At 42.4% G+C, this 14,685-nt stretch overlaps 1 protein-coding gene across 3 annotated transcripts in view; it reads right to left on the bottom strand.

Moving 5' to 3' along the window:
• Positions 1-12,004: 12,004 nt before the first annotated feature.
• The window catches only part of MERTK (MER proto-oncogene, tyrosine kinase), a 128,212-nt gene continuing 125,531 nt past the window's right edge, over positions 12,005-14,685 (bottom strand). For 2 of the 3 annotated variants that reach the window (XM_066267666.1, XM_066267667.1), the window contains exon 19: positions 12,006-13,051. In XM_066267666.1, the coding sequence (XP_066123763.1) occupies positions 12,538-13,051 (514 nt within the window). In that variant the 3' untranslated portion in view covers positions 12,006-12,537. Of the gene's footprint in view, positions 13,052-14,685 lie in introns of all 3 variants that reach the window. The other variant, XM_066267665.1, reaches the window with a different exon arrangement.

The following is a 14,685-nucleotide window of genomic DNA, read 5'->3' as shown; positions in this document are numbered from 1 at the left end:
GGAATAAAGGAAACACTATATATTAAACAAAGCAGCAGGAAATAGGACACCCACAACAGAGATCTTCGAGGGAAGAATAGAAAACCTGACTATTCAGGCAAGACATAGTTAAGTGGCCCTTGTGCAAATGAGATCAGTTACCTGCTTCTTGGAAGAAATACCCTAGGCTCGTCCACAGTGTCGTAGATGGAGCTGACGGCCCTGGGCCCCTTCAGCCTTCAGTGGCAAACCCCAGCATTCTGGGCAATGTTAGGTCATAGGTGGCTGGAGCAGGGCTGGAAGAGACTGAACCCTCCCTTAGAGGAGCGAGGGGGAAGCCTACCTTCTAGTGTCCCTGTTTCCTCACAGCAGAGGCATGTAAGTCTGGCAGGCTTTAGCTCAATGCCCTTCCTTTCCACTATTGAAGCAGGACCCAGATGGCATCCTAGGAGACCCCTTTGGGGCGTTGGAGCCTTTAAGGGTGTATCCTAAAAGCTGATAGTTCCCCTGATCTCTATTGGGCTTTTTCTGCCTCTTGGTATCTTAAAAGCCATGCTCAGAAGATCTCGCTGAGGGGTTTGAAGATCCCCATCTGCCTATATAAATCTTTTCCATATATCTGGAGCTATTTGGAAAAAGACAAAACAGTGTTATTAGCTGGATCAAATAAAAGAGGGTAGTAGTTTGCAGGAGAAAAAGATTTGTTCATCAGCATTCGAAAGAAATTTAAATTTTTTTAAAAGTAAAAGCATGATATGGTAGACACGTAGGAGTTCCAGGATATGACTCCCCCCTTTTAAATTGTTTTAAATTTACCTTAAAATATTTGCTGAATACACTTTAATAATACTTTGACTTTAAAGATTGTAAGAAATACACATAATTTGAAAGGTTTGACAAAATACAGTAAATGCTTTTGCTACATATGCAGGAGCATTGTCAGTTTAACCAGTTTAGGAAATCCAATAATAGAACAATGCATACAGACAATGAGCTATAACATGCTTAGCAGCCCCTCCTGTTCTGACAGAGGTTACTATATATCCAGAATAAGTATCCACTGTAACGTGGACATAGGACTGTTCGCCAAATGAAGGTATATGAGTAACATCCATTTGCCAAAGTTGTCCTGGTAAGGGTCCTTGAGGATTAACTCCAAATGAAGGAGCAGATTGTAGTATAGATCCCTTGGACAGGATTTCCCAATCTGCCGTGCTGCTTCCCGAGAAAGTTGAAACTGTTTACACAGGGCTGTAGCATTCTGGTGATGAATAGTATGAGACTGAATTGCTCGATCTGTCATAGTTGCTCCAAATAATTTTCTTTTGGGTAGCTTGATCAACAAGGGCATTCCTAGGCCCTGGCCAGTTGCCTCAGTGGTAGAGCACTGGCCTGGCGTGCAGGGGTCCTGGGTTATATTCCCGGCCTGGGCACACTGGAGAAGCGCCCATCTGCTTCTCCACCACTCCCCTTCTTCCTCTCTGCCTCTCTCTTCCCCTCCCGCAGCCGAGGCTCCATTGGAGCAAAGTTGGCCCGGGCACTGAGGATGGCTCTGTGGCCTCTGCCTCAGGCGCTAGAATGGCTCTGGTTGTAACAGAGCAACACCCCAGATGGGCAGAGCATCGCCCCCTGGTAAGCGTGCCAGGTGGATCCCAGTCGGGTGCATGTGGGAGTCTGTCTGACTGCCTCCCCATTTCCAACTTCAGAAAAATTAAAAAATAAATAAATAAAATAAAAATAAAAAATAAAAAAAAGAAAAGAAAAAAGAAAAAGAGGGCATTCCCTTGTGCTAAAGCTCCAGGGAGCATGGAATGAGCTCGAGTATGTCTTATAAAACATGGAGGTCTATGTTGACATACAAGTCTTTGAAGAAGGAGGAACTGCTGAAATAGTTCATCAGCATTTATCCCTAAGACAGCAGTCTTTATAGTGGAAACACCATAAGTAAATATTTGCTATCTGTATATAGATTAAAGGGGGAATATGGCAAATGCTGAAAAGCCATGATAATGGCATATAATTCTAGACTTTGAGCTGATTTTAAGTTGACAGTTTCAGTACAAAGTTGTCCATTGATTTGTAAGAGTGATTTGCCATTTAGTGGAAATTTCCCAGAGCCATTGTTGTTGATCCTTTGAAAAAAAAGAACAACAATAATTTTAAGGCTCAAAACCTATAAGATGTAAGGGTCGCCTATGCCCCTTGATAATCCAGGAGGCAACAAGATCAAAATATGGAAGTGTATTCCATAAACTATTAGATGGTTCAATGTGCCCAAGCTGTAGCTGCTCTTGTACCCATTGAGCAGCTGCCCTAAGTTTCTCCTGAGAAAGGGGCCATTGGTCTACCCATACAGGATTATCTGATTTCCAAGTAATTGGGTCTTCACAATGCATTATTGAGGTAGCAGGAGCTACTAAGGCCCCTATGCTAAATTTTGATATCCTAATCCACACCTTCTGGTATTGGGTGCCGCTTCTATGGGGGTGAGGATTCCTTGCTGTTCTTTCCCTAGTCCCTTGGTGGGCAAAACTCCCCGATCAAGCATCTGAGTACTGACTAAACCATTAGGACTGACAAGCAACACTCCCATATTTTTCAAAACATCTCTACCTCACAAATTAATTGGCCACCCAGGGAGCACATAAGGCTTAAAAAATCCAGAATGACCTTCTTAATCTTCCCAATGTAGAAAACTAGAACTTTGTTGAGGGGATTTACTCTGCCCCATACCTTGTAATTCTGTGGCTGCTGCATGAGTGGGCCAGGAAGGAGGCCAATGTAGCTTAGCAATAACAGATACATCAGCTCCAGTATCTAAAAGTCCTTTAAATTTATGCTCATGTATTGTTAGTTCCATTTCAGGGCATTCCTGACCTATTTTTTTAAAATCCAATTGGCAAAATCAGAGGAGCCAAATCATCAATTTTCTTGGGGTCCCTTTTGCATGATGTGGCCTGAGAAGCAGAATTAGCATCCTTATACTATTCTTCTAACTGCCTGAATTAGCCATGAGACACATTCTTTTTTTTTTGGATTAATGTTGATGGAGTGACATTGATAAAATTGTCTTCTGCCACCTTCTAACTGGTTTTCTTTGTGCCCCTGCCCTCCCCCAACCCCTTCCTCTCCTCCCCACACCCCATAACCCCAACACTGTTGTCCATGTCTCTGAGTCTCATTTTTATGTCCCACCTATGTATGGAATCATATAGTTCTTAGTTTTTCTGATTTACTTATTTCGCTCAGTATAATGTTATCAAGGTCCATCCATGTTGTTGTAAAAGATCCGATGTCATCATTTCTTATGGCTGAGTAGTATTCCATAGTATATATATATATATATATATATATATATATATATATATATATATATACCAAAGCTTTTTAATCCACTCGTCCTCTGATGGACACTTGGGCTGTTTCCAAATCTTTGCTATTGTGAACAATGCTGCCATAAACATGGGGGTGCATTTCTTCTTTTCAAACAGTGCTATGGTGTTCTTGGGGTATATTCCTAACAGTGGTATAGCTGGGTCAAAAGGCAGTTCGATTTTTAATTGCTTGAGGAATCTCCATACTGTTTTCCACAGTGGCTGCACCAGTCTGCATTCCCACCAGCAGTGCAGGAGGGTCCCCTTTTCTCCACATCCTCGCCAGCACTTATTCTGTGTTGTTTTATTGATGAGCGCCATTCTGACTGGTGTGAGGTGATATCTCATTGTGGTTTTAATTTGCATTTCTCTAATCATTAGTGATGTTGAGCATTTTTTCATCTGCCTGTTGGCCATCTGTATTTCCTCTTTGGAGAAGTGTCTATTCATTTCTTTTGCCCATTTTTGGATTGGATTGTTTGTCTTCCTGGTATTAAGTTTTATAAGTTCCTTATAAATTTTGGTTATTAACCCCTTATCAGACGCATTGTCAAATATATTCTCCCATTGTGTAGTTTGTATTTTTATTCTGATCTTATTGTCTTTAGCTGTGCAGAAGCTTTTTAGTTTGATAATGTCCCATTTGCTTATCCTGTCTTTTATTTCACTTGCCTGTGGAGTCAAATTGAAAAATATATTGCTGTGAGAGATGTCAGAGAGCTTACTGCCTATGTTTTCTTCTAAGATGCTTATGGTTTTATGGCTTATATTTAAGTCTTTTACCCATTTTGAGTTTATTTTTGTGAATGGTGTAAGTTGGTGGTCTAGTTTCATTTTTTTGCAGGTAGCTGTCCAGTTTTCCCAACACCATTTGTTGAAGAGGCTGTCTTTACTCCAATGTATGCTCTTACCTCCTTTGTCAAATATCAGTTGTTCATAAAAGTGTGGGTTTATTTCTGGGTTCTCAGTTCTGTTCCATTGATCTATATGCCTGTTCTTATGCCAGTACCAGGCTGTTTTGAGTACAATGGGCTTATAATATAACTTGATATCTGGAAGTGTGATACCTCCCGCTTTATTCTTCCTTTTCAAGATTGCTGAGGCTATTTGTGTTCTCTTTTGGTTCCATATAATTTTTTTTTTTTTGTATTTTTCTGAAGCTGGAAACGGGGAGGCAGTCAGACAGACTCCCGCATATGCTCGACCGGGATCCACCCGGCACGCCCACCAGGGGGAAATGCTCTGCCCATCCAGGGCATCGCTCTGTTGCGACCAGAGCCACTCTAGCACCTGGGGCAGAGGCGAAGGAGCCATCCCCAGCGCCCAGGCCATCTTTTGCTCCAATGGAGCCTCGGCTGCGGGAGTGGGAGAGAGAGACAGAGAGGAAAGAGAGGGGGAGGGATGGAGAAGCAGATGGGTGCCTCTCCTGTGTGCCCTGGCCGGGAATCGATCCCGGGACTTCTGCACGCCAGGCTGACGCTCTACCACTGAACCAACCGGCCAGGGCCTCCATATAAAATTTTGGAATATGTGTTCTATATCTTTCAAGTAAGTCATTGGTATTTTAATTTGTATTGCATTGAATTTATAAATTGCTTTAGGTAATATAGACATTTTAATTATGTTTATTCTTCCTAACCATGAGCACGGTATATGCCTCCCCTTGTTTGTATCTTCCCTGATTTCTTTTATCAATGTTTTATAATTTTCCAAGTACAAGTCTTTAATCTCCCTGGTTAAATTTATTCCTAGGTACTTTATTTTTTTTATTGCAATGGTGAAGGGGATTGCTTCCTTAATTTCTATTTCTGACAGGTCATTGTTACTGTATAAAAATGCCTCTGATTTCTGAGTATTGATTTTATATCCTGCCACCTTGCTGAATTCATTTATCAGGTCTAGTAGTTTTTTGATTGCAACTTTAGGGTTTTCTATATACAATATAATATCATCTGAAAATAATGATAGTTTTACTTCTTCTTTCCAATTTGGATGCCTTTTATTTCTTTTTCTTGTCTGATTGCTGTGGCTAGGACTTCCAGAACTATGTTGAATAAGAGTGGTGAAAGGGGGCACCCCTGCCTTGTTCCTGATCTTAAGGGGATTGCTTTTAATTTTTACCCATTGAGTATGATATTGGCTGTGGGTTTGTCATAGATGGCCTTTATCATGTTGAGGTATGTTCCCTGTATTCCCACTTTGCTGAGAGTTTTGATTATGAATGGGTGCTGGATTTTATCAAATGCTTTTTTGCATCTATTGAAATTATCATGTGGTTTTTCTCCTTCCTTTTGTTTATGTGATGAATCACATTGTTTGATTTGCTAATATTGTACCAGCCTTGCCTCCCAAGAATAAATCCCACTTGATCATGATGTATGATTTTTTTCATATATTGCTGGATCCGGTTTGCTAATATTTTGTTGAGGATTTTTGCATCTAAATTCATCAGGGATATTGGCCTATAGTTTTCCTTGGAAGTCTTCCTTCCTCTTGAATTTTTTGAAATAGCTTGAGAAGGATAGGAGTTAGTTCTTCTTTGAATATTTGGTAAAATTCACTTGTGAAGCCATCAGGTCCAGGACTTTTCTTTTTGGGGGGAGTTTTTTGATAACTGTTTCAATCTCATTTGTTGTAATTGGTCTGTTTGGGTTTTCTGATTCTTCCAGATTAATTTTTGGAAGATTATATGTTTCAAGGAATTTGTCCATTTCATCTAGGTTGTCTAGTTTTTTGGCATACAGTTCTTCATAGTATTTTCTTACAATATTTTGTATTTCTGTTGTGTCAGTTGTTATTTCTCCACTCTCGTTTCTAATTTTATTTATTTGAGTCCTCTCTCTTTTTTTCTTGGTGAGTCTAGTTAAAGGTTCATCGATCTTGTTTACCTTTTCAAAGAACCAGCTCCTGGTTTCATTGATCCTCTGTATTGTTTCTTTAGCCTCTATGTCATTTATTTCTGCTCTCATCTTTATTATTTCCTTCCTTCTACTAGCTCTGGGCTTTACTTGCTGTTCTTTTTCTAGTTCTTTTAGATGTAGGGTCAAGTTGTTTATTTGAGCTTTTTCTAGCTTCTTTAAGTGTGCCTGTAATGTTATAAACATCCCACTCAGGACTGCTTTTGCTGTGTCCCATGAATTTTGAGTTGATGTATGCTCATTATCATTTGTTTCTAGGAATTTTTTAATTTCTTCTTTGATCTCATTGTTTACCCATTCGTTATTTTATAACATGCTATTTTGTTTCCAAGTGTTTGAGTATTTTTCAGTTGTGGTTGATTTCTAATTTCATGCCATTGTGATCAGAGAAAGTGCTCGATATGATTTCAATCTTCTTAAATTTGTTGAGACCACTTTTGTGCCCTAACATGTGATCTATTTTAGAGAATATACCATGAGTGCTTGAAAAGAATGTATGTTCTGCCATTTCAGGGTGAAAGATTCTAAAGATATCTAGTAAATCGAGTTGATCTAATATGTCCTTTAAGTCTGCTGTTTCTTTGTTAATTTTCTCTTAAGGATCTATCTAATGATGTTAATGGGGTATTGAAATCTCCTACTATTATAGTATTGCTGTTGATCTTGCCCTTTAAATCCATCAAAGTCTGCTTTATATATTTAGGTGCTCCTATATTAGGTGCGTAGATATTTATAATGGTTATATCTTCTTTTTGGATTGCTCCTTTTATCATTATGTAGTGACCTTTTTTATCTCTAACTATAGTCTTTGTTTTAAAGTCCATTTTGTCTGAAATAAGTATTGCTTCCTCAGCTTTTTTTTCATTTCCATTTGCATGAAATATTTTTTTCCATCCTTTTATCTTCAGTCTATGTGCATCTTTTGATTTACGATGTGTCTCTTGTAGACAGCATATGTATGGGTCCTATTTTCTTATCCACGCAGCTACCCTATGTCTTTTGATCGGATCATTTAATCCATTTACATTTAAGGTTATTATTGATATGTAATTGTTTATTGCCATTTTATTCTTTAAAACTGTATTCCTCTTTTGCTATATTCTTTTTTTCCTTTGATCTGTTTACAACAGGTCCCTTAGCATTTTTTGCAGCCTTGGTTTGGTTGTAGTGAATTCCTTGAGTTTTTTTGTCTGTAAAGCTTTTTATTTCTCCTTTAATTTTAAATGATAGCCTTGCTGGGTAAAGTAGTCTTGGTTGTAGGTTCTTGTTCTGCATTACTTTGAATATTTCTTGCCATTCCCTTCTGGCCTCAAGTGTTTCTGTTGAGAAGTCAGAAGTCATCCTTTGGCGGCTCCTTTGTAGGTGATAGTCTTTTTTTCTCTAGCAGCTTTTAATATTTTCTCTTTGTCACTTAGCTTTGGTATTTTAATTATGATGTGTCTTGGTGTTGATTTCTTTGGGTTTCTCCTTAATGGAGTTCTCTGTGCTTCCTGAACATTTGAGATGTTTTCTTGCCTTAATTGAGGGAAGTTTTCAGGTATCATATGCTTGAACAAAGTCTCTATCCCTTGTTCTTTCTCTTCTTCTTCAGAAACCCCTATGATGCGGATGTTATTTCTCTTCATGTTGTCACAGAGCTCTCTTAGAGTTTCCTCAGACTTTTTGAGTCTCTTTTCTTTTTTCTGCTCTGCTTCCGTGCCTTTATTTATTGTGTCCTCTAACTCGCTGATTCGATTCTCAGCTTCATCCATCCTGCTTTTAATTCCTTCCATTGTTTTCTTCATTTCTGATGTTATTTTTATCATTTCTGACTGATTCTTTTTTATTATTTCAATGTCCTTTTTTATATTTGCTATCTCTTTATTTAGGTTTTCGTAATGACCATCTATTGTTCTAATATCTTTGAGCATCCTAAGAATCGTTATTTTAAACTCTGCATCTGGTAATTTGGTTATATCTGATTCGTTCAGGTCCCTTTATGGGGATTTCTCTTGATTCATTTGTGTTTCATTTCTCTGCCTTCTAATCATCTCTGTGTGAGGGAAAGTTTTGGCCACTGGGTGTGGCCTCTGTTCCCTAGGTATGGTCTGTCTGCAGGCCTGCCACCCCCTCTGCTGTTGCTGCCTAGGGCATTTGGGTATGGGCGTTGTCGGTGCCTGCCCACTGGGGCTGTTGCTGTAGTTTTCACCTCTCTTTCACAGGAGTGGCTGTGATCACATGCTCAGGTGTAGAAGTCTCGATGGTCATGGCCTTTGCCCCAACCCTGAGGGTGGCATTATGCTCAGACCTGAGGGCAGTAGCGAGCCTCTTTGCTCAGCTGCAAGTCTCCACCTGTTTCCGGGTTTTTGCCCCACCCTTGCAGGAGGAGCCCGCTCGTGCGACGGCTGCAAGCCTCAGCTCCACAGGCTGGGTGGGACTGCGTGCCCATGCTCAGTAGTGGGACTCTGCCTGTTCTGGGATTTTGGCTCCACCCCCATGGGAGGAGCTGGCTCCCAAGTCAAACCACAAGCCTAGGTTCTGCAGGTGGGGCAAGGCTGTGCTCCTGTGCCCTTGCTCACGGGCTGGTCTCCACCCCTTCCAGGGTTCCTGCCCTTCTCCGCAGGCTGGATTACAGGCTACCGGCAGCTGGGCTTGACTACTTTTGCAGGCCTACTCCTCCCCAGCCGGGCAAGACTGAGCTCATACTTGGACCCAGTGGTGGCCAGCTGGCTTCTGCCCTTGCCGACAGAACCACGCTTCCACGTCCCGCAGCTGCCCGCTCTCTGGCGAGCCCTCAGCGGTGTGGATGGGGGCGATGCAGCTCAGACTCTTACACTCACTACTGTAGTCCCAAAAGCTTCCTCCTTCTAAGTGACTCTGCTCTGAGGGCCGCAGGAGAGTGTGTTTGGCTGGTGTCCTGCTTCCCTTTGCTGGTATTGCTGTTTCCAGGGGAAATATTCATTTCATATTTGGGGAGTGACATGTCCCAAGGGTTAGGGTAGCTGTCTCCCAAAATGTTTCTCCCTGTGCCTCCCAGATTACACTCTCTTCCTGCTGCTCTGGTCCTCTCCTCTCTCCTCATCCCCTGGAGCCCTGGGTGAGTTGTTGTGAGAGAAGTTTTCTGCGGGGTCCCTTTAAGAAGAATCCTGGGTCTGAGAAATCAGTCTCTTTCTCACAAATAGTATTCTGTCTTGTTTCCAGCTAGGCTCTGGGGCTGCAGGCTGGGGCTTTGTTCCTGGGGCTCAGGACCCTCCCCTCTCTGCTAAACTCACTTCCCGCCATGCGAGTCTCTCCCAGCTGCCGTTCGCTCCGGGGGGCTGGGTAGCCCTCTCCGCTTTTCCTACCAGTCTCGGTGTGGCTTCTTCAGTGTTCCTTGGTTGAAGAGTCCTCTTAGTTTAGTCCAAAGTTGGTTTTTCCAGATGAGAGTTCTTTTTTTTTATTTTTAACTAATTTTATTTTTTAATGGGGTGACATCAGTAAATCAGGATACATATATTCAAAGATAACATGTCCAGGTTATCTTGTCGTTCAATTATGTTGCATACCCATCACCCAAAGTCAGATTGTCCTCTGTCACCTTCTATCTAGTTTTCTTTGTGCCCCTCCCCCTCCCCCTTTCCCTCTCTCTCTCTCCCCTCCCCCCGTAACCACTACACTCTTATCAATGTCTCTTAGTCTCACTTTTATATCCCACTTACGTATGGAATAATGCAGTTCCTGGTTTTTTCTGATTTACTTATTTCACTTTGTATAATGTTATCAAGATCCCATTTTGCTGTAAATGATCTGATGTCATCATTTCTTATGGCTTAGTAGTATTCCATAGTGTATATGTGCCACATCTTCTTTATCCAGTCATCTATTGACGGGCTTTTTGGTTGTTTCCATGTCCTGGCCACTGTGAACAATGCTGCAATGAACATGGGGCTGCATGTGTCTTTACGTACCAATGTTTCTGAGTTTTGTGGGTATATACCCAGTAGAGGGATTGCTGGGTCATAAGGTAGTTCTATTTTCAGTTTTTTGAGGAGCCACCATACTTTCTTCCATAATGGTTGTACTACTTTACATTCCCACCAACAGTGTATGAGGGTTCCTTTTTCTCCACAGCCTCTCCAACATTTGCTATTACCTGTCTTGTTAATAATAGCTAATCTAACAGGTGTGAGGTGGTACCAGATGATAGTTCTTAAAAGTAGTTTGTAATCCACTTTGTTTCTCGGAGGTGGATGTTTATACGTCTGCCTACTCTAGCACCATCTTGTCTTCTCAAGTTATTACATTCTTTATAGTCACCATCAACAAGAAACTTTGCAGAAGGAGATGATATTAAAATGTTTATTGATTTTTTAAAACAATCAGTCAAAAATTTCCATCAGTAGAAGTATTTTTTTTTTCTGTTACTGATAAAATATGATGCTGGTATTTCTTGTAACAAAGCAGATTCTTTTCCTACCCTCAGAACTTTCTAGTGTGGGGCACTTCACAGTAACAGGGCAGCTGCTCACACTGGAGACTGGGGCACCAGGGCTGGCTACAGGAACTGATCTTCACAGGCTGTGGTAGCCTCGGTGAGGCTACTCACAGTGGTAAGCAACAGGCCAGACGATGACAGGAGGCCTGGCCCAGCGATGCTGCCTTGAAGGCTGAGGGAGCAATTGACCACATCAAGCTCCTGCTCTTACAAACAGAGTAAGGTGGCCTCTTCCTGCCTAAGGGTGCTCATCTGTGGAGATACCAGTTCCTACCTGGTAGGGTTGTACTGAGGACTAAATGAGGACTAAATGCCTGGCACACAGTAAGTGCCATCTATGTGTTTATTAGACAGCATTGAAAAGTCAAGAGGCTCTGGAGCAGACCTCCAAATCACATGCTGTGAACCAGCCAGAAGCAGATCCCTTAGTTCTGAATTCTCTTGCCCCTTCCCTTTCTAGGTATGGGCCACCACAGGCCACTCAACCTTTGCAGCCTCAGTTCACAGCCTACACATGGTGATGGCCCTGGCACCCATGGTCACGATGCACAGACTCTACGGGTCAGTTCACATAAAGTGTTTGAAACATAACAGATGCTCAAGAAACAATGGCTTTTGTGACCCAGAGTAATCAGGATGCAAACATGGGCTGCTGGGCATGCCTGCTCCCTGCCGTACCTGCCTCCCAAACAGAGAAGTCCTCCGAGTGCCTGACACTCTTCTACAACATGATTCATTTCCATTCTTTCCACTCACAGTGTATTTTTCCACCCTTTAATATTTTCTGTCCTTCACTTTTGGTTTCTCCAGAATGTTTTTTTCTTATCTTTAAGAAATATCTGGCTCTGGCCAGTTGGCTAGTGATAATTGGTTTGGCGTGTGGAAGTCCCAGGTTCGATTCCCGGTCAGGCACACAAGAGAAGCAACCATCTGCTTATCTACCCCTTCCTTTCCCTCCTCTCTCTCTTTCTTCCCCTCCTGCAGCCATGGCATGAATGGTTCAAGCAAGTTGGCCCCTGGTGCTGAGGATGGCTCCATGGCCTCATCTCAGGTGCTAAAATAGCAATGGAGCAGCGGCCCCAGATGGGCAGAGCATTGCCTGGTAAGGGGCTTGCTAGGTGGATCCTGGTCTGTTTCCCTGCCTTCCTGCCTCTCACTTAATTAAAAAAAAAAAAAAAAGAAAAGAAAAGAAAAAAACATCCAAATATGGCCAGAGCAAGTGCATTGAGGGTCAGGCATGGGAATCCCTTTGCCACCCATCTTTCCAAGTCTCAAGGAAGCACAGCACATCCTTCCTCATTCAGATTTTATTAGGAAGTCATATCAAAGAATTAATCAGTTATAAAATTTTAAATATCAAAAAGTCATTCTTATCAAACATGATTAACAGGAAAATATCACATTTTTCACAATACCAAAAAAAAATCAAATATGGCATTTCATTTTACAAATATTTTTACATTTAATAGTCAGGGAAAAAAACTTTAAAAAATAACTTGTGCAAATGTTAACATCAATGAGTAGCTGTAGAGATGAGGCTGTTAAAGCTTAAATTTTAAAATCTGCAAGATAAGTGACATGAAATAAGGCATCTTTTATTAAAATATAATATCTATGTCTCTCTCCACCATATACATATATATCTTTCTCTTTAAATAACTATATATTATGTATCTTTAATGATGATATACTTAGCAACATGCTTTGGAGCCGGCTTGTACTTGGTAAGGAAGACAGAGTCAGAAACCTCGAGTGTGTGCAGATGTCTAAGGCAGAAGAACCTCCCTGGTTTGGGAATGTCTCTTGGCTCTCCTCACATGAGGACTTCTGTGTCTTCTGAAGAGTTGTCTGCAAACAAAAGTTCATCGGGCGGAGGGCTCCCCAAGGGCAGCGTGCTGGACTGGGACCAGGAGAACCCGTTCCTTACATGCCTGTCCTCCAGCAAAACACTGCTCTCTCCCACTGTCCCTGTTGCTGAGGTGGCAGAGGCCAGGTCTTCCCAGTCCTCACTGCCTCCATTGAGAATGTACCTTCCCTCCTGGAGTGTGTTCTCATGGACCTGTGCTGTGACCACGCTGACAGCAGCGCTGGACGCACACACGGCGATGATCGAGTCTGGGTCAATGTCCAGGTCCAGCTGAGCGAGTGGCAGGCCCTCTGCCAGGCCTTCACAACTCTCTGGAAACGGTGTGTTGATGTAAACGACATCGGCTTTGTCTTGCACATCAGGCAAACTTTCCAAAAGCTTCTCTAGCTGCAGCCTTAATATGGAGAAGGTGGGGCGGTCCAAGGGCTCGGCCCTCCAGCAGGAGTGCATGATCTCATACCTGCAAGTAGAGGAAAGGAGTGATCTGCTGCTGCTCCGAGCCCTCCGTGCAGGCCACCCCTTGTTTTCACCTTGTCTTGGATTTTATCACATTGTAATCCACACTAATTTTACTTTTTGGAAATTACTGAGGTTTTATGTGGGCATAATATTTGTTCAACTTTTATTAATGTTCCATGGGTATGTGAGAATGCTCCTCTTTCCAGGAATACAGGACAGACCATGGCCTATGTGGAGCGTTGATGCTAGACGTGGCCCTTCCCTCACCTCACAGATCCTGACCACAGCGATGAGATGAAGGGTAGTAAAACTGTAACTAAGGTTTTTATTAAGAACAATGGAACTGAGTATATTTGTATCAAGGAGAGACAATACAAAACAGGCAGGTACCCTTTCCTGTACCCCCTGCTCACCTGCCTGCTTGCATACAGACAAGAGTTTCGCTTCAGTAACTGCCCAGAGCTTAGCAATTTAAACTATGGCCCCACCCAGAGGAGCACAGAGCTTCCACCAACCGGCCATCACTGGTGCTGCCCCTGTATGAAAGGTTATGCCTGCTCCATCTGGTCCTTCTCGTGGTTTCTTTGGGATCCCACAGCAACACCAGACACATTTTCTGGGTTTGGACCTCCTGCATTACACCATGGGCCAAATCCAGCCCACTGTCTGTTTTGTAAATAGTTTTTGGAACACAGCTACATTTATTTATGGCTGCTTCCACACATAAAGAGTTAAGTAGTTGTAACAGATACCATATGGCCTCAAAGCCAAAAATATTTACTATTTGGCCCTCTACAGAAAAAGCATGTCCAGTCCTGTTCTACACCATCAAACAGGGTTTGTCACCAGAGAGCTACGTTAGAAGGGCCAGGGTGGTGAGAGAGCATGTGCCTCATTGCACTGGGTGTTTGTGTGGCTACGTGGACTGCGGGGGCCATTAGGGGAACTGGCCTCTGGCTGGACAAGTCCTACAATCGGGGCTCCTAATGATTCCCTCTGCTGCACTCTGTATGGAGGACTCCCTTTGGGGTATGTCCTCATTCTCTGTGCAATTAAGAATGACAAGGAGGGGTCTGACTAGGCAGTGGCACAGTGCATAAAGCATTGGATTGGGATGTGGAGGACCCAGGTTCAAAACCCTGAGGTTGTCGGCTTGAGCGCGGGCTCTTCCGGCTTGAGTGTGGGCTCACCAGCTTGTGCATGGGGTTGCTGGCTTGAGCATGGGATCACAGACATGACCCCATGATTGCTGGCTTGAGCAAAGGGTCACTTGCTCTGCTATAGCCCCCCGGTCAAGGCATATATGAGAAAGCAATCAATGAACAACTAAGGTGCCACACTGAAGAACTGATGCTTCTAATCTCTCTCCCTTCCTGTCTGTCCCTATCTGTCCCTCTCTCTAACTCTCTGTCTCTGTCAAAAAAAAAAAAAAAAAAAAAAAAAAAAAAAAAAAAAAACGAAAGAGAGAGAGAGGAGAAACACTGATGTTAGCAGAGTAAAACAAAGAGATGACTGAATTAGGAAGAGTGAGTTATATGACCCTTTCATTTGGATTCTGTCTTGCTCTGAGAAATTGATATTCATATTGCTGGATAGGGTAATGACCCAAATGTTAATCATCTGACACATGTTGTA

Source organism: Saccopteryx bilineata, chromosome 3 (genome assembly GCF_036850765.1).
Source record: "Saccopteryx bilineata isolate mSacBil1 chromosome 3, mSacBil1_pri_phased_curated, whole genome shotgun sequence".
Lineage (NCBI taxonomy): Eukaryota > Metazoa > Chordata > Mammalia > Chiroptera > Emballonuridae > Saccopteryx > Saccopteryx bilineata.
Note: the sequence above shows the minus strand (reverse complement) of the source record. Positions and strands in the feature narration are given on the sequence as shown.